Raw genomic sequence first — 19,792 nt, forward strand, 5'->3', positions numbered from 1 at the left:
AGATAGTGGTGTGTACTTTTACTAACCAAGCAGCTGGGCTGAACAACTTTTCTCACGTTTTCTTCCCGTCTCTTCAGGCTTAAAGATACTTAATGGTGCTACTCTCTGGGCAAGCGTATTGTACTGAAACATGCATATGTTTGGGAGGAACTTGACAAAAAGAGGCATCTAAGGTGATGACAGAGTGTATCTATTATCCAGATGACAAGTGGATGGTCGCACACAACGGGCAGCCTTGCTGGGGAATTACGAGTTACCACAACTTAAAGTAGCAAAGCATTTCAGTAGGGGGGGTCTGCGAAAGAAAGGTGGGTGTAAAGCAAATAGGGGTGCAAAGTCATAACAGGGGATGTCTGCAGGCTGAGTCAGTCTGGAAGTCTTCAGGGTCATGAAATTTCTCAAGTGTGGGCTTAAAACGGAAGGATTTTCTCCTTCAGGGGGGTGGTGACAATGTCGTGTTCGTGAACACGTGTCTGTTTCGGGCTCAGTTGCAGCTGCCCTGATAATTTTGGGGAGATCGTCCGGCCCAGGCCGGGCCGGGGCCACACGGGCCACCTTGCGGAGCCCCGGTTGCCTCGAGCGCGGCGGGGCTTGGAGGAGCAGGACCGGGGGAAGGCCGGCTGGAGAGGGGCAAGCGCCTCTGCGGCAAAGCCCTCGGAGCGCTGGAGAAACCCCGCGGCTGGTAATGACCCGGGCCAAGGGGGAGCGGCAGCGCCAGGAGTTTGCGAGGCTAAGAGGGCAGGCGGGGGGCGGCCAAAAAAAAAAAATTTTCTTTTAGTCCGAGCCCAGGAAGGGGAGGGGGGCGGGGGAATCCCTCTCCGCGGTTGTCACGGAGACGGGCGGCCGGGTTCGCCCGACTGTCCGCCCTCAAAGGCCGCAGCCCGGGGGGGGGGGGCCATGTCCGCGGGGCTGCGGCCGCCCCCGGCCGCGGGGGGGCGCCCTCTCGGGCTGGGGCGGGGCGGGGCGCTAACGGTCCGCCCGCGCGCCCCGGCGGCGGAGGGGAACAAAGCTGAGGGCTCGCGCGGCTGCGGACGCCCGGGGACGAAGCCCGGGGACGGCCGCAGCGGCTCTCCGCGGGCTTCCTACCTGTCGGGAGGCGGGAGCGGTGGCTAGGCAGGGGCGCGGGCGTCAGGCCGCTGAGCGCCCCGCGCCTGACTAGCGGACACCTCTCGGGGCAGGGAAGAGTTCCACCGCCTCGCCGATTCCCCCCCCCGCCGCCACCCACCGGCGGGGCTCAGGGGCAGTCCCGGGGGCGGTGGGGGGGGGCGGGGCGGCCCGCCCCGGCCCGCCCCGGCCCGCCCCGGCGGCCGGCACCGCCCCCGCCGCGGGAGCCCCGGCGAATCAGCGGGGCGCTGTCAGGGCGTCAGCGCCGGCGGCTCCGCGCGGCCGGCCCCGAGCGCGTCCCTTATCGCAGACAGGCGGCGGGGGCCGGGGATCGCATCATTATCATGGGCACTGTTTGCTTTTCGCGGCGCTGCTGTTTGCTTTTCGCTCTCGCCTGGGCCGGCAGGTTGGCGGGAGGCAGCGGGGGCGCAGGTAAGAGGCGGGGGGGGGGGCTCCGCCGCCGTGCCGCCTTCCCCAGGCTCGGGCGGCGCGCAGCCGTGGCCCCGGGGGGACCGTGTTTGTCCGCTCTCCTCTCCCCGGTGTAAGGTGCTGAGGGGGAGGTCACTTCTCGCCGCTAGTAGCGCCGGGGGTGTTGGAAGTTGTGGCGGGGAGGCGTTTTCTCGCGTGTTTGACACTGCCGGAGCCAAGGGACGTCTGGAGGGAGAGACGGGGAGGAAAAAGTTACTTTCCTTAAGCGCCTACGAGGTAAATCTGTGCTGAACCCTAGAGACTCCGTAGGGGAAGCGTTGGCTGTTACATCTTCACAGGTTTTCCCTGGCTGCGCATTAACCCAAAGACCTGGGGTTTTTTAACAGCCGCGCTCGTATCTGGTTAATAGCAGTAATGATATTAAGTCTTTGCTCCGGTGTTTAAAAAACAACAACAACAACAAAAAACCCCCAAACAACAAACCCCGAACCCCATCTGCCTAGGAATGTTGTAAGCCCAAAGTAATTTCTTAAAGATGTGTATGCAGTCTCTGAAGTTGTGCTAGAAGCAATCCTTTAAGGTGAAGGGGGGGGGGGGCGGTAAAATCCCTTTTCCTCAGATACAAGAGTTTAAAGGCAACAAAATGAACGAAGTCAGTGTAGAAGTTCTTAAAGTCCAAGAAGTGCAATGTGAGATGTGGAGCAGAGAAGGGGCTCATATTTGGTTTTGCCCTTTCATTTGACTCATTGGCATTCACGCCTGACTCCCAGGCATCCTCTGGTTGCTGTGAAATGTCCCCCTTGGCTCAATGCAGTTTGAATTTTTGACGGCATTATAAAGAGTCCAGCTGTCACTTTTGCTGATCTTGATGGGAGATGGGTGCCGGTTTAATGAGTCAAAAGTATGAACCAAGGCTTTTTTTTTTAAAAAAAAAAAAACAAAACAACTAACAAAAAACTTCTTTTCTTTTTGTGCTTGACTGGATCTGTGTCTGATCTGGGCAACACCCTCGGATCCCCTAAGCTAATTCACGTAAATCATAGCTAGATCTGAACCGTCTCAGCGGTTAAAATAAACGAATGGACAAGAAAGAAGGAAACAGATTGCAGCAGTCCTGCGTGTCTCCACAAAATGCAATGCTCTGCGTTCTGTTCCCCTCTTTCTTTAAAAAAACCCCAACAATACAGCGTCCAGGCAATTCTCTTGCTAGGATCCCTGAGGTGCCCCGCGGGGCCGTCCTGGTCTGCACCTCTCAGAGAAGTTCTCTGCTGTGTGCCATGCCACAGCGTCTGATTATTCTCTCCTCTCTAAATAGCCCCCTCCTGTCCCCGGTGACTTTGAAGGATCCGTGGGTTATCACTGGAGATAGCTGAGCGAGCACTTCTGAAACAATTAGCGTTAGGATTTCAAGCTCACAATAAAACTGTTTTCACTTTAGTGCACCTTTTTTGAGGCTCTGCTAATCTCATTGGCATGAAACCAACTGCACATGTCTCCCGCTGGGTGCCCCCCTCCCTCCGCAGCACCCCTCTCTCCTCGACACTTCCTAAAAACGAAGGGAGGCTGGGCTCTGTGCAGCTCGGCTGGTTGTTAGCCGGCTGCTAACCCGCCCCTCCTGGGCAGAGCGCTCCCCTGCCTGCCTGCCTGCCTTTCTCCTCCCGGGAGCCCCAGATGTGGCTCTGGCATGGAATGGTGAGGAAATCCCTGCGAGGTGCGCTATTGACACGGCGGCCGCGGCTGACAGCGGCGGCCCGGCCCGGCCCGGCCGGTCTCCCCGGGGCGGCGGCATCGCCTCCCCCGCGGCGGCCCCGCCGCAGCCCCTCGCGTGGGGCGCTGCGGGTGGCGGGGTGGCCGGGGACCGTCTGCGGGGAGCGCGGGGCGGGCAGGGCAGGTTAGGTTAGGCAGGGCTTTACATGTCCCCATGTTAACAGCACACCCCATCCCCTGAATAGGTCGGAGATTTTTTTTTTTTTTTCCTATGTTCACTTCATTAACATTCCCACGACTACCAAATCTCGACTCTCTCTCATCCTCCTCCCTCCCCCATCCTCTTTAAATCCGGGGGAGAAAACGAATGCCCGTCACTGAAGTGTTTGTAAAGGCTTCCTACCCTGAAAACAAGAAAAGCGGTCTGGGTCCCCCCTTTCAGAGTCCGGCTCACCAGCAAGGCACCCGCCCAGGCAGGGGCCAGGAAGACTGCTGGGACCTTTTCCTTCTAAATGAGTTTGAGTCCATGTAGATGATGTTATTGCAGGTTGCTTTCCTCCACGCTAACTTACCGAGTTTCATATGGTCTTCCATTTATTTATTTTTTTTCCTCTTAATAAAAAGGATTAATGTGGTTTTCCTGTTCAAATATTGCTTTTTCTCATTCCCCCACCAGCCTAGTTTATTTAAACTAGGGTCTATCTTTCTAAATTCAGAAGATCTCTTTGCTAGAATATGCAGATGGGCTTTTTTTCCTCCTCTTATAGGTCATTTAAACGCTCTGTTTTACTAAGACGTGGGTCTCCAGTACCAGACCTATACGGCAGATGCTAATTTCTAGTATGTCTTAATGATTTCCTAATGCAGAAACGTGGGACCGAGTCCCTCTAGCTTGGTGGAGCAGTGCTTATGAGTGACTTAAGGAGAATAATACGTTGGTTTGTTCAGTTGTTCCCATTTCCAGGATGACACTCGGAAGGCAGGCAAGCAAACAGCTTCTTCAAGGGGAATATCTGTCCTTGATGGTTTTCTGTGTCTCAAGTCTCCCTTCTCATCTGTCCCCTTGGTGTTTGTTCTGTGCTTCCAGATGTTGACGAGTGCGCAGAAGCTACGGATGACTGTCACATCGATGCAATTTGCCAAAACACACCAAAATCCTACAAATGCATCTGCAAGCCAGGCTATAAAGGCGAAGGGAAACAATGTGAAGGTAAGGACAGCTCGACTCCTCTCCTCTCTCTCCTCCCCTCCCTTCTCTTATTTGTTTGCTCTGTAAAAGCTTTTGTAAATAGCTGAATTCCTGAAACGATTAATGCAGATTTACAGCTGCTTAACCTCAAATCTCGGTGTTTATTGGCAAGCATCCCCCTGCTGCTTTTGCTAATTGTCCGGCGTCACAAACGTCGTGTCCGCCAGCCTACTTCAAAAAAAAAAGAAACCCACTAAAAGGGGGTGGGAGTCCGTTTCCTCCCGAGGCGGCTCCCGGGTTCGCACCGGCTCGTCCCGGGCGGCGCTGGGCCCGCTGCCGCCGGGGCTCGAAGCGCCGCGCCGAGCACGTGGGCCCGCCCCGCCGCGCCGGGGGCCGGGGGCCCGGGGCCGTGGCTCGCTCCCCGGCGGGGAGGGCCGGCCGCCGAGGGGAGCCGGGGCCGCCGTGCCTGCGGGTGGCCCCGTCCCTCCCGGCGGCAGGCGTCCGCGGAGGCCTCACGCCTATCTCCCGCGGCCGGGCCGGCCAGCGGGGCTGCGGGGAGCCGGGGCCCCCTCCCTCCGCCGCCGGGGCCCCCTCCCTCCGCCGCCGGGGCCGCGCCTGCCGCCGCCCGGCCCGCGGCCTCCCCACGCTGGCCCGGCGCGGCGTTGCCGGTCGCTCTCCTCGGGTTCCTGTGAGGCGCGGGGAAGCTCGCACCTCCCGCCGGGCTAACGTGTGATTTACCGACACCCTTCTCCCCCAGCGAGAGCCTCCTTCCCCCCGGCCGGTTGCAGTAGGTGTTTTTCTCCATCAACGCGGACAGGACGCTGGAGCTTGCTCCTCTGTGCCACTATGCGTGTGTCACGATCGTGTATTTTTTGAGCCGGTGGAACGCTATTTTGGAAGGAATTATTTCAGATTATTGTACTTGCACGGAGTTTAAAAAGTTGTTTTACTTTTGTATGCCCTTGCATCAATCCATGCAATTGAGAAAGACCTAGCGTGTTTTGTTAGGCACTGTGTACGCTCATATTTCAGGTTTTATGAACTCTGTTGTGTCTGTTGAACCTCAGCAGAGAGATTGTTCTCTGGTAAAAAGAAGGAATATTGTAATCACAGCAGAGTGCCTTACAAATAAAAGATGCAAGATTATTTGTTTTTTCTACGTGCAGGTGCTTAGCAGCTATAAAAATTCTCCTTCCAATTCTCTCTCTCTCTACGGCAGACTGAAACTTTCAAAATGTATGTGGCGAGTCCATTAAAAAGATTAAAGACCTAGAAATGACTTTGCTGAAGTCTACAAAAATTTGAAACTACATATTATTCTCCGTGGACTTCCAGTGTGTTTGTTCAAGTGCCCTCGTAAAGCATTTTTGTGGTTGTCATATTTTTCTCTCTTGGGCTTAAATTGACAGAGACAAATTCCTACTGTCCACTTCTTGGTGCTCTAGTGTCTCTGAGCTGCTGTTCATTTGGAAGCCAGATTTTCTTTCTTGCAAACAGAATCATCATTCAGCACCACTTCTTCCTCTATTCATCCCTTCCAGGGAAAGAGCTCTGTGCAGAGAAAATGTACTCAAGGCCACAGCTGTGGAGGTTACAGCGTTCTTAGAATTGGTAGTTCTTGTTGTATTAGTTTTCCACATCAAAAGTTTCCTTAAGCTTTAACTACTCCTATTTTAGCTGTTGAGCTCTGTTTAATGGTAGACCTGACTGATACTCATGCTTATTTAATACACGTGTTTCTCTTTGCCTGACTTACCTTGGCTCAGTAAAAAAGAGAGCCCCGTAAGTAGTAAAACATCAGAATTCTCTGTAGAATGATGTACGGAATCATGGAAGGAATTTCTGTGGCTGATGTCAAACTCTTATATCTGGTGGCATTTAGTGTTCAACAAGCTTGATAAGGTGGAACAGACTGCAACACGTTCTGCATGGATGTTAATTGTTCAGCGTTAGTCAGGTAAATGAATGTAAGCTGTCTAAACCAGGCATTACTATTAATGATATATAACTTTTTTTTTTACAGTGTTACAGGAACAGTTCTAAAGATTTTGCATCAGTCGGCTCTATATCTTAAGTTTGTAATTAATACCAAACTTTGGGATAAGCAGAAAGCTTGAAATATTTTTGGATGCTTCCTTTCTGGACCTTATTTTACATTACTTGCATAGTACCTCTTAATTTGAGCCCAAAGTGCTTTGAAACTTTGCTATTGGAGTTATGTACCTTCAGTGGCAGGCAGATGTTATGTCCTTTTCATAAGTGAGTAAACTCAAAACTATAGAGGTGAAGGAAGGGTCATACAAGCCAGTGGCAGACCTACGATCTGCCTCAGGTCTGCTGTTCACGTAGAGTGGGTTTATTTTGCATCCTGAGGTCAAGTATTCAAAACCTACAGAAATAAACAGACTAGCAGCATTGATCGGTATTTAATATTCTGTCACAAGAAAATGCCTGTAATAAGCCTTTAAAAATTATCTTTAAGATAAAAGTGACTGTGGTTGTAACAACAAAGACGAAATACACCAAATGGTTTTGTTGTGCCAAAACCAAAGCTGGGTCATTAAACGATTCTGGGTCTTTATAACTGAGCTTTTCTAAATAAGCTTTTTGATCACTGAAACTAGTTACCTATGAGAAAAGGATGTCTTTTGTCCAGATAATGGGCCTCTGTAACTAAGTTTATAGCAAACTCCCTGTATTGCTTCATGTCTAAAGAACATTCACTACAGCATAGCTAACTCCCTTATAGTGCAGGCTCTCATATACAGCCAGTTTTTACTAAACAAGCAGAATTGCATTAGTGCAGTGAGCTTAAAGAAATGATACTGTATGATCAAATTTTTCTAATAAATTTTAGTGAGCTGCCAGTTTAGATTATACTGAGGCATTACAATTAATTTAGGAAGGTGTGGATGTTAATTTACTTTAAACATCAGTCTTAAATACTGCTTTCATTCACTTGAAATCCATTTTTAGGGAAAGGGGTAGAGTATGAGAACTAACATGTTTTTGATGTTTCTTGATTTTTATAAAAGCAACAGAGCACATATTTGTACAAATATGTCCAGTATGTGAATACGTATTTTGCGTACTCTTGTGTATTTGTTTACATTTTTTCATTCAAAGAAAATGAGTAGTTTAAAAAAACGGGATCTTTAGGTTAATGCAGGAAATGTGGACCCCAGCCACTTGTGCAGGATTTTGTGCATATTTTGCTGTTCTGACCTAAAGGGCGGGGAGAAGTACATAAGACGGAAACATTCCTTTAAGGACATGTGGAGAACTCTAGCAGCAATTACACTGAAATGAAACATTTTCTTTACTGTCTGTTAAATTGCTTTAGCAGGGAATTTGTTTCTGAACTTTGCTTTTCTCCCAAAATGTCTTTTGGACTGGGTTTTTCCTGAGTTTCTGAGGATTGGGGATGACTTCTCAGTTCATGGATCTACCCTACCTTTTTTCTTTTTTTTTTCTTTTTTTTCTGGGTAGCCTTCTTGCCTGAACCAGCTGACCTATTTCCACAGAGCACAGTTGTTTCTTCAGACAGAAGAGTTGCTCGTTCTTCCTGTGTCTTGTCTCCTGCTTCCCTCTGTAGATTTTGGTTTACCTTTTTTTCAACCAGCTATCTGCTATGCTTTGTCAAGCCATATGGTCAGCATTGCTGTGATGATATTTCCCCATATCACATAATAATACCAATATCCTTTGACCGCAAATTCTCTAGCAGGCGTTGTTGTCAGACAGAATAATGTGTCCAACCCAAGTAATCTTTAAAAAAAAATTTGCTTTCAGTTGTCCATTTCTATTCAACATACAAAATCTATTAATTGATAACTGATTCAGTTGCCCAGGCAGACCTACTGTTACCTAGGAAATCTTCCACGTTCTGATTTTAGTCAGTATCTCAAATGCAGTGGCCTGCATTCAGCTGCAAGCGCGCTGCTTTATGCTCCCTAGGTCTTTCTCCTTACCTTCTCTACATTGACCTTTCGTCTCTCCAGAGGTTGGTATCTCAATAAAATTGTTAGCTGGAAAATTGTGTCAAAGCAATGGAAATTCCAGAGCGTTCAAAAGGATTCCAAATCCTGAGGTTCCCTAGGCCTTGACAGGGCCTCCTTTGTCCCCAGTGGCAATGTTGCATGTTTGCTGTTGTAGGGTACTCTGTCACTGAACAGTTTATGAAGGGGTTTAGTTCTTAAAACTAGTTAAATTTTTCTGCCCATGCTACTTCTCAGGCTGTTCCAAACCCTCACACCACTAATAGTTAAAATACTCTGTATAATATCTGGGTGATGTTTATCTGTGCCCATTTTATATCCAGTTAGTAGTCTGTTAACTTTATTCTGTATTTTAAACATTTTTTTGGCTCAGCCTACTGTTTATCCCCAGTGCGACTGTGATTTTGGTGAGTTGCTCTAGCTCTAGTTTCTTTTTCTCTTGGATGATGCCTTACGTGTAGGAGGACTCTTTCTCTACAGTATGTAGAGGATGTGATTGGGTGGATATGATTTTTCCTTAAGACATGTTCACTGGGACCTGTTGATTTGGGGTTGCAAAGCTCTGCTCTGAGCTTTCCCATATTGAATAAGACTTCTCTCTTGGTGTGTTTTTTTCTACTGTCTTTCATAATATTTGCATGACTGTTCTTAGTTCTTTTAATAATTGGTCTCATACAGTTGTCATGTTTCTTGAACTCTTTGTACAGAAGAGAAACGCTCACAACTTTCAGCCGTACTTTTTTCCCCCTCCCCTGCTATGAAGCTTCATAATGTTGTTGATGGACTTCTTGCTGAGGGCAGCATACATGTACCATGGCAAAGTATCTTGGCAGAGTCTGCCTCGAGAGGGTGATTTTTCAGGTTTCTGCTCATGTTGGAAATTTGTGCTATCAACAGCAGTTCTGCATGACTGCTAGTTGAGTAGGCCTGTGCGGTTCTAGTGATGTATGTCATGTGTTGATGTACTTGCAGTCCTTTTCCTAATGTAAGTAATCATTCCAGGGCAACAGGCAGGTAGTCATGGTAATCTGCAAAGGGGGCTGTTATTCTTGATTACCCCAGGGATAGCACCTTCCTGGGTTTAAGCATGATACAATCTCAAAATAAGATAAACCATTCCTGGCTCGATCACAGGTATATTCAGCCCCACAGCAGGTTGTATTCTGCATATGTCCATTTGGAAACACAGACTAATTGTCCTTTCTGAACCCCAGTGCTCATCTAAGGGCTGCTTAGCTGAAGGAATCTTCTGGAAAATGGACAGCCAAACAATCTAGCAAGGCATCTCCTAATCTGGGGCTGATATGCTGCTCATCGCAACTTCTGCCAAAGTTCCTAACATTTGTCTGTGTACAGTGGATGGAAATACTCAGTACGGTATCTGGAAAGATACTTGCATTGATATACCTAGATTTTGTTATTTCCATTGATACTCTGTGATGTCTGGCTTTATCTCTGACAATTTGTTGCTGCAGACAGAAAAGCACAGAGTATCGTACAGATCATCTCTAAACTGTTAACTAAAACCCCTTTTCTGAACTAAGAATTCTAATTTTGTGGAAACAACACAATAGCAAATTTCTTACTTTGGCAAATGTTTGAGACTCTTGGGTCTGTCACATGCAGTTCTGTCTTCATGCTGCAGGTGCAGTACTGTCCCTAAGCCAAAATTTAAACTAGTCACAGTGTTTGCAGCAGTACACTAAAGTTTAAAATGAGAGCTCATTGTATTTACAATGAATCAGAAACGGTATAGATAAACCACTCATTATCATCTTCAGTAATTTTGTGGCTGTGAGGACAAGTTTTTTCTTATACCTGTTTGTTAGATCTGTTTTTAAAGGATTTTAAACAAATCTTAGCAATTGGAAAAAACATACAGAAAATTTATCTCCTCATCACTCTTATTTGAATAATAATGATTGTTTCTCCAGGCTTGACTTAATATTCTTCTTACAGTTTTAATCTTGTTCACCTGTTTTATCTTTTGTTTTCTTAAGAAGCTGGTCTCACTCATTGGATTTTAATTTTACTGTAGTCTTTCAAATATCTGCTGTGTTCTTCTCATGCTCTTCAAAAATGAATCCAAATATTGCGGCAGGGCTGCTCTGAATCAGTCAACCTGGAAACAGCACGGGACATTTCAGAGTTCTCATTTCCCAGCTCCTAGTCCAGTATCTCACACTGAAGCCTCCTCTTGTCTGCAGGGGTAGGTAAGTATGGGGCTTCTGGATGTCTTTTAAAGGGAACAATGATCTCATTTCTTTTAAGAGCTCCATGGCGTCTCGTCAATCCACTCTCAGCAATTCTTTCTTAAGTGGACCATCTTTATCAATGATGTCCTGTGAGAGTAAATGAACACTGTTGGGTGTCCTTTGGTTTCTGAAACTTGGGCATCTTGATGCTTGCACAACTCTAGTGGGCTCAGGCCTGTCCTGTCTGTCTGCTGAATAACAGTGATGCCACTGAACAAGGCAGCTTAAGTGACTTCTTCCTGATTGATGATTCTTCTAATTGCAATAGAAGGTGAATTCATTCCCTCAAGGAAGGGTCATCCTCTGGGATCTTGCAAATACTGACTCATTTCAGGCTGAATATTATCACTACATCCATAGTCTTACTGCTGCTGCTTACAAGAAGGTGCTCTGGAAGGTTGGTTTGGTCAAATTCACTAATAATATCTACTAATAATATCCCACTACATATATGTCAGAGGAACAAAGGATTTTCTGAATAGCTCTGTGTTCTTGTGTTGAGTTTTTTTCCCCCCTGAAAACACGACAAATATCTACACCCTTTGTCTGTCTGTTCTGAAAAGCTGCAGGAAGATGGAATGTGAACATTTTTCCTAAATATTGTTTCATCCTTTGTTCATATCCTTATTCTAATTTTATTTTCTGTATAACCATTTTGTGACTCGATCTCAGTTTAGTGCTTGAGAATTTGACACTGATGTAATTACCTTTGAACTGGTTGTCCAGTAATCTTGAGGTCTGTAGTGAATACTAGGTACTGAAGCTACTGTGCTTTCTAGTTTTACAGTTACAATACCTTAAGAGATGGCATTAATGTCATGTGTTGAATTTCATGTCACCCTTCCATAATGGCTGTGTTCTGGATGAGATCTGTTGCTACAAGTCTGTGATGCTGGTTTTGTCCTCTTGGCTTGCAGCAGCCCATCAGAGCACAAAGGAAGAGATACTCTACCACCTCCCAGTTTTGTGGTCATTTTTATTTCAGGGTCAAATCTTCCTTCCCAGTTTTATTCACACGGATTATGGCTTTACTCTGAGTGAGCCATTGTGCTGATTTCACTGAAAGCAGCTTCCAGAATGAGGCAGTAGATGTTGTCAAAAAATGGCGGAGGGAGAATGTAAACGAGCTTCTTTGATCTGAGCTAGTAACAACTTTTTTTTTTTTTTTTTTCCTCTCTCTCTGTAAATCCTACTCATTGGATTGGGTAACTTGATGCATCTTTTTTGGTTTAGGCTGATAAAAGTGTTTCCCAGAATCCAATTTTGAGGTCTTCTATATTTGTGGTGTTTGGGGTTTGTTTTTTTGGTTTTTTTTAATTGTCTGGTACAATTTAATACTTGATTCCCAGCTTGCCAGTTTTCTGAATTACTTCAAGCAATGGAGTTCTTAGGGGATGGAGAAGAAGTAGCAAGCAAGAAAATACTCCTGAGAACATTCTGTAATAAAACAGAATTTTGTTACAGCCTAAGTGAATTAACAAATTATGATACCTTTTTCTTTTCTACTTCATGCTTCTTCTGTGCCTTGAGTAGGACTTTTGTTTTGGCCAGGGTTGAGCCTTGATTTTATTTTGTTATTAATTTATTTACTCAGATTGCTTTATTTTTCTGACTTTGTTCAGCAGTTTATCCAATAAAACCAGAATATCCCTTAGTTGGGATGATGTGACTCGTTTAACTGCTCACAGTGCCATCAGTCCCCATGTGTCACACACCCTGTTGTTTTCTCTGCTCCCTTTGCTCCCTTTTCTTCCCCACCCTGTCCTACCTCTCAGAGCTACTTTCTGGCAGTCCATAATGCTGCTTCAGTGAAGAGCTCCCCCGGTGGTCCAGTTTGGAAATCTTCCATTTTTACGTAGGAAAAGAACATTTGCTCCAACTTCTTTTTTTTTTCTTTTTTTTTTTCCCCCCCTCCCCCCCTCCAGAAATGCTTCTTGGATACAAATATGACTATATTTTGCATAAACAAATACCATGCCACTAGAAATATTGCCTCATTCTTCAGCACCATTACATGTAATTCTCAATTTTTTTCCAAGGACACTTCTTTAAATAGTTGATAAGCTCCCTGTCTGCTGGATGATCTGTGGGTACTCTGGGAACTTATAAATATATGTATAAAATTTCATCAGTCTCAACAGTTGCTAAGCTGCAGAACCCAGGGTGGCCTCCTGTGGTGATGTAAACTTGGTATTTAGAAGGAACTTCTCCTTTCCCCCAAATATACAGTGTAAATTATGTGCCAGGAAAATTATAATAAAATGAAGGAGCATAAATAGAATGTACTAAACTCAATATGTAAGAGTCTGTCCTTCTTTTGTCTTCATTCTTTATACATCTGCCAGTCGCACCTGTCACCTCTACTTCTGGGGCAGTCCTCTTTCCTTGCAGTCTTCGTTATATTGTCATGTATATTCTGTTACTCAGCTTTTTCGTAACCTTGTCATTTCCCTACTGCAAATCCTACTTCTCTTTCTTTTGTCTTCTCCTAGTGTATTTTCACCTGCTTCTTTCTTATTTTATTCCATTTTTCTTCCCTTGTCCTCTCTCAGTGGCTTATTGCAGTTACAGCAGTATTATTCTGAGAGCTAGTGTCCCACAGCAAGACCTCTGGGACTGGAGAGCTGGTAGCTGCAAGCTCCGAGGACCCCTTACCAGTCCCTTCTCTTGAGTTCTGTCTTCAGGTCAAAGCAGCTCCCACCAGCTCTGAGTTTTCCTTTCTTCCTCCTTTTTCTCCACCTCTTTCCTGGCCCCCACCACCAGCTCAGAGTTCACCTGTCCCTCAGCACATTCCTCGCTGTTGCCACCCCTGCAGACCCATGGATCTTTCCTCACGTGGCTGGCTGGAAAGACATCTTTGCGTGGCTGTTTGCCATCATTTGTCAGCTCCCATTGGTTATGGGGACTGTCCTCATGTGTGGCCATTGCACTACCAAAATACACGTTCTTTGTTCTGAGGCACGACGTAAGCTGATGCATGACGTGGTCAGGGAGCCTCTGGTTGGCTGATGACAGAGCAGTTGGGGAATGTGACCTTCTGCTACTTCCCTAACCCTTGCCCAAATAAACTCCACTAATGTGACTTTTGTGTCCTCTGCATTTGAGCCAGGTAGCATCCACTCTGATGCTGTTAGGACACTGTGGAGGTAATGGGAATCATGGATGGTGCATACAGTCTCTGTACCTGTGGAAGAGGATGATGGATATGGTCTCTGTACCCATGGTACTCGTCCAACCCCGTTCTAGACCAGGACAGCTGGGAGCCTTGACTAAAGGGCAGGTTTGACCAAGCCTGAGGTAGCCCTGGGATGGAGGATGTATGGCAGGAAGCTGTAGGAGAAATGTGTGTACAGTCTGGTTGAAAAAGGAGTAATACTTCCTCAGTGCACTGATTTAGGAAGTTCCTGTTTGCTTGATCGTGCTTTTTTGTTGCAATGGGACAACTGATGTGGGGCTATACTGTGAGGAATATCACTGAAATTATCTCCCCAAAAGTGGAAGAAAAACCAAAGGATTACAGCATGGCGCTATAAGCAGTTCTGCACTGAAAAGGCAATGAACTGGGGTATAGAGGCTGAAACACATGGCAGGGAGAAGGTGGTGGTGGACAAGGTGAATAGATTTCCTCATCTGGTTTAGTTTCTGGAGCCATTGTGTTTCACATTGTGTGTGAAACTACAGCCTGAGGCTGAAAAAACACCAACCAAGAAGGACATTTTGGAAACTTTAGCCACCTAAATTTCAGCAGATGCCTGCTGAGCTTGAGAATTTATTTGATTGTGATTTTTTTTCCCCCAATGATATTTTAAATGGTTATTTTTTGTTTGGTGAATTTTCAGCTGTAATTTGGCCAGCTTTTTCTGTCCCAAGAAATCTACTGAAAGGTGGCTCCCCGCCTCCTTACAGGAAACAAAATCTGAGAACATTAAATCTGGTCAAGTAATGTGGGGAGATTTTTTAGACATAGTAAGGTAGTGAATTTTCCATATAATCACTTTAGAAAAAAGCCAACTTTCTGGGTTTTTTTCTTCGTTTGTTTTAGTATGTATATATTTGTTTTAAATTTCAGCTGAAAAAAAGACCTGCTTTAAAGCAGATACCTTGCATGAAAACTAGCCCATACATAAATGTTTGGCAGAGTTATAAGAAACTGAAGATAGGATCTGACAGACCCCCTTGAAATTTCAGGACTTTTCTACACATTTAAGATGCTCAGCAAAAGGAATACAGTCACATTGCAGTTTGAAGAGTTGTTTTGTTCAAATGCCTTGATTCATCAGAGTACTTGAGCATGTGCTTAATCTTAAGAAGTTGTTACCGTTTAAAGTAATTCTGTTTAAGTGCTTTATTAAACTGAAGATATTGTCTTATTTTACTTTACAGTGCTCCTTCTCTGGAGCTGTAGAAGATCACAGTTTTTCCCTCAGTGACTAAGGAATAGGAAAAAAAAAAAAAGAAAAGGTCTGGATCATTTAATAAGCTGATGTAAGACCTTCATCTTGCAGGTGCTTCAGACCTGAACTTATATGAGCAGTTTGTTTGGTGCTGTAGGCCCCATAGACAACATACCAAATTCAAGACCATGCTTTCATAGCTACTGATGATGTTTTACAGTACAGCCACCAAAGACAAAAATATTAAATAGACAAAATGACCTTCATATCATTCTGATTCCTGTAATCAATTTATTAAGCAGATGAGCTGTTCTCTCAGAAATATAAAAGCCAATTTTCATTTACTCTGTCAGCTTGAGATTGCTAAACTCTGCATACCATTGTTCCCATGCTTTGGACTGCATGAACCACTGTCAATCCTTATGTTTAACAAGGCATCGTGCTCACAGAACATCAAAAATTTAACTGGGGAAAAAAAAAAAAAGTGATGCATCATGCTGATTTGGTGATTATTAATGTTCTCAGGGTGAGGGTGTTGCTGCAGAATGTGCTTTAGAGACCAGAGAATGGGAAGCTCTGCAGGAGTAGTTACTTGTTGGATGTACCATTGCTGAAAATACTACAGGATGTAGCTGCTGTGCATTCATTAGTTCTTGCTATTGTCAGAGGGAAACTACACTGAAGTGCCTTTGTTCTGATTTCATTATCTGGAAGCAGAGGCTGCATTCAAAACTTTCAGGCAAGTTGTCTCCCTGTTACAGTGAAAAAGTGGTTGAAGTAAGTGGGTGTTTACTTTGATGAGTGGGGAGCACAGGTAGTGCACATCTAAATTGTTTGGCAGCATGTAGGTAGGAGAAATTTGATATCTGACTTCATACCTCTAGAGATGTTAGTGTCTTTACTGAGTAGAGTTGTGCCTTTATTCTTTTCGCACTTTTCTGTTTGCTAAACTTTCTTGGAAAAGGATTCCATAAAAACTGTGACATGGAGATATGCCTATATTTTTATCTAACTACAAAGCACCAAAGTCTGACTTTATTTAGGAATTTCCGTTTTTCTGATGCATTCCAACCTGTCTAAAGATGAATATGATCAAAGTTCCTCTTTCCATCTCCTTCCCCCCATGCGCCACTTTTCTCTTAAACCAGCCCAATTATTGCTTGCACAGCGGTACAGTTCATCTTAATACTGGCTCGGTATACCACACACTGGAAAGGCAGGTGCTCTGAACTGATTGCTCCTGCTTCTGACTGTGATAGGGTTTTCTCAAGGGCTGTCACAGTGGCTTTGTCTGCATGGGCATGCCAGGGAAAGTCAGTCTCGCTTGGCCTGTGTTGCAGACTGACCCAAAGCCATGAGAGTGCTTCACTAGGGAGGCTAACTGTGAACTATTTGGCTACTAGAGGGCAGAGACAAGTGGAACCCTGTGGCTTTTGCTTGGCTTGAATTCCTAGGAAAGCGAATTTACCTCTGTTCAGACTGGAGTGTGTAGACGTATTCAGAGTGCAAGGAATAAATCAGGGAAAGAGGACTGCCAGAATTACTCTGACCTGTGCCTGTTTTGACTTGTAAGAGTGAGCCAGGGAATAAGTATAAGGCAGGAATAGACAACCTCAGCCTGTTTTCCTGAAATAAAAACCTGAAGGTTGGGTATAGTCTGTTTCATTAGGTATAGATTGTTTCACTATGTGAAAATGGAAGCAGCTTATTCTGCGTATGGACAGTTTTACATTTAAGGATATTATGGCTTCAGAATGGAAGAACTTCTCTATTACAGTTCTCTCAAAAACCTTTAACAATGAAAACAACCCCCTTAAATTGTTGTTTATAGTATGATTAACCATTCCAGTTGACTAGGAAAGAACTTTTTTTGTTATATGGATAAAATCCAAGGTGTTGTCACTTAAGTTTTATGTTAACAGTCACTTTTAAGCCTATATAAAAATGATTTCTCTTCTTTATGCTTCTGGCATTTTGCATCCTTTCACTGCTTATGTTTTGAAATCTTCTTAAAATTCTTTTTCTTGAGGGAAGTGTGAGAATGGCATTATAAAAAAAAAAAAATCAGTTGACTGCATCACACGTGGTCTTATGAAGCAAAACCCAAAAGCTTTAGTGTTTATTCTGAATAAGGAATACACACAAATCTATTCAGGATAACAGCAGCAATTGCATCCATTTTCTAGAACAGCTTATTGACATAATTTACTTTGAGTTAATACAAAAATTTCCAATGCACATTTCTGAGTGCTTTCACTGGACTTGGTTGCACAAAGTGAGTGCATACGCATATATGAATACCTATGTGTGCCCACAATTCTTCAGAAAACCTTTATTATAGTATATCATTATAATATATTTAAGTATCCTGAGGAATTCCAACTTGTAAATTTGCATGTTAGCCTGTATCCGAGTAGAACAGAGTTACTAGAATAGGTGCCTGTACTGCTTATTCTGAAAGGCCTTTAGTCATTACCATTAATATTGATGTTATGATTAGGCAATGGTGGTAATTTTTAGGTGTTTTTAAGACAAGTATTTTGGTGATCTGTATGGCAGGTAACAGGCAGTTGCTGTAGCCTACTCCGCAACGGTAAGACAACATCAGTCCTTATCCTGAGTAGGATAACATGATATAATTGCCTGAGTTAGCAGGAGACTGGACTCAAGGGATGGAGGCCTGAAAGGGATGCTTTCTGGAAGGACTAGCATGTTTCTGTTAATGTTGCCATTCATTGAGGAAAGTCCCAGTGTGTGTAATTGTGAAGCCACCTGAACCATCCTGTTTACACACAGCATATTCTGTAAGTCTCGTCTTTAATGAAAAGGACAGCCTGGTGTCTTGATCACGTTGTCTGATTTATATAGGCAAGATTTGTGTGCTTGTGGGGAGTCCTGAAGAGTCCAGAAAATGTACGAGAGGTTTGCTGTTTGGGTGTGTTAACAGAGGGCTCCTGCTGCACGAGGGCTCGACCGCGTCTGGGCAGAGGTGTGCGGGGTGTCGTGTCCGCAGAAATACAGGCCTCGAGCTTGCTCAGCTCATTTGGCTTGAACTTGCTAAAATAGCTGATCTCAAAGATGAGACCGAGCACGAAGAATTTCAGTCTTTGGAGAAGCTGTGAAAATGGGAAGTGGCAGGTGAGGTGGGAGTGCTTTGAAAGGTGGTTTATGTAAGTAATACAAATCATAGTGTACTTCTACCTTTACCTGTCAGAAGTACGCACAACATATGCGCTTAAGACCATTACGCCAAGTATGAACACAACTATCAAGAGGGAGAAATATGCTACCGAGCAGTTTACTACATACTTTTATTACTGAACTATGTGAAATTAAGGGAGAAAAGTCATAATAGGAGCAAACTTTATACTGTATTTATAAAACTGCAAAATTCATATCTCATTTTGGGGGTTTTTAATTATGCACGGTAAGCTGTAACATACAAACATATAACAATGTTATGTTCCACTGAAAATCTAGTTTACCCGTGGATTCTTCTTTAGTAAACTTTATGATCAACAAGGAAGTATAAAACTTAAGGGAAATACATGTCTTCTGGTCTGAATTAGTCACTGACATGGTCTTTTCTATTATAGTATTTGAAACAGGAGGGAGTGCTTTAAATGCTTCAACCCATTTAACCTTAATTGCTCAGTTTTAATAGACATTTGCTAACTAAAGGAACCAAATTATAGCTTGAATTAGGCCTTACTAATCTTAATTAAAAGCTCTACTTTATAATCGGAAACAGCCTATGTTTAAAACAGTAAGCCTTTCTTAAATGGCTTATTTTAAAATGCTAAGGTCCTTTTGATTATAATTGTTTAGACTGAATACGGGTAACCATTATTCTCCTATATATTGCACTTAATTAAAAATATCTCCTCCATGTGGTTTTGTGCCTTCTGCTGGCTGTAAAATTGTTTGGCTGGTGGGGGGTGGGATTACTTTACTTTTCCTGTGGTAATTTGAAAACATGTTGCTGCCCTTTGTTTTGAAAGTTTTCTGGGGTCACAAGTTACAAAATTAACATGTGTATCAATACAAACATTAGCTTCCTGCATTTCTCTATCCTCAGGTGAACACTTGTCAGTCACTTCTATTAATTGGTGTATGAGGCATATAATTACAACCATTAATAACACGTCCCTATAATTCATTTAGTTTAACATTTAGATTGCGCTTCGACAGTTGATTATGGGCTTTACATTGCACGCCTTCCTGAAACCTAACTTCCAGTAAAAATAAAGTCTGTTATATTGGGAGGGATGCCCTGGCTCTATCTGTTGAGCACTTGGTATACTGGTAGACTGTCTGTTCATTTCAGGGGTATCTGAAGAGGACAAAGGGTGGATTTCGTCTGTCCAAATATGGATCTCAGCAGTACAGATCAGTACACTTAAGCTGTTTGCCTTGCTTTCCCTTTATAGTTGATGGAGAGAAATAGGAATTTCCTTAATGCAGTTCGCCTTGGATTACGGGAGACAAAAATAGGTCAGATAAATCATGTCCTGAAAATAACAATCTCTTTCTAACACAGATGTGGACATGTACAATGTAAGCCTGTAAAGTTGGATGAGGTGTATCTGGGCCAAAGAGCCTGCAGCTGTGAGATTCAAAGTCCATTGAAATTAATGGAAACTATTCTGTACTTAATTGTGCTTTGAATTTAACCAGGACAGGGGATTTTTAAGTTGCTCTATTATCATTTGATCA

The 19,792-nt window shown here is 44.3% G+C and overlaps 1 protein-coding gene across 2 annotated transcripts in view; it reads left to right on the forward strand.

The window, feature by feature from the left end:
- The window catches only part of SCUBE1 (signal peptide, CUB domain and EGF like domain containing 1), a 254,966-nt gene that overhangs the window by 36,629 nt on the left and 198,545 nt on the right, over nt 1-19,792 (forward strand). Inside the window, exons 1-2 of one of the 2 annotated variants that reach the window (XM_030041174.2) lie at nt 1,382-1,536; nt 4,328-4,450. In XM_030041174.2, the coding sequence (XP_029897034.1) occupies nt 1,449-1,536; nt 4,328-4,450 (211 nt within the window). In that variant the 5' untranslated portion in view covers nt 1,382-1,448. Of the gene's footprint in view, nt 1-1,381; nt 1,537-4,327; nt 4,451-19,792 lie in introns of those variants that run through there. The other variant, XM_030041173.2, reaches the window with a different exon arrangement.

Source organism: Aquila chrysaetos, chromosome 17 (assembly GCF_900496995.4).
Source record: "Aquila chrysaetos chrysaetos chromosome 17, bAquChr1.4, whole genome shotgun sequence".
Classification (NCBI taxonomy): domain Eukaryota; kingdom Metazoa; phylum Chordata; class Aves; order Accipitriformes; family Accipitridae; genus Aquila; species Aquila chrysaetos.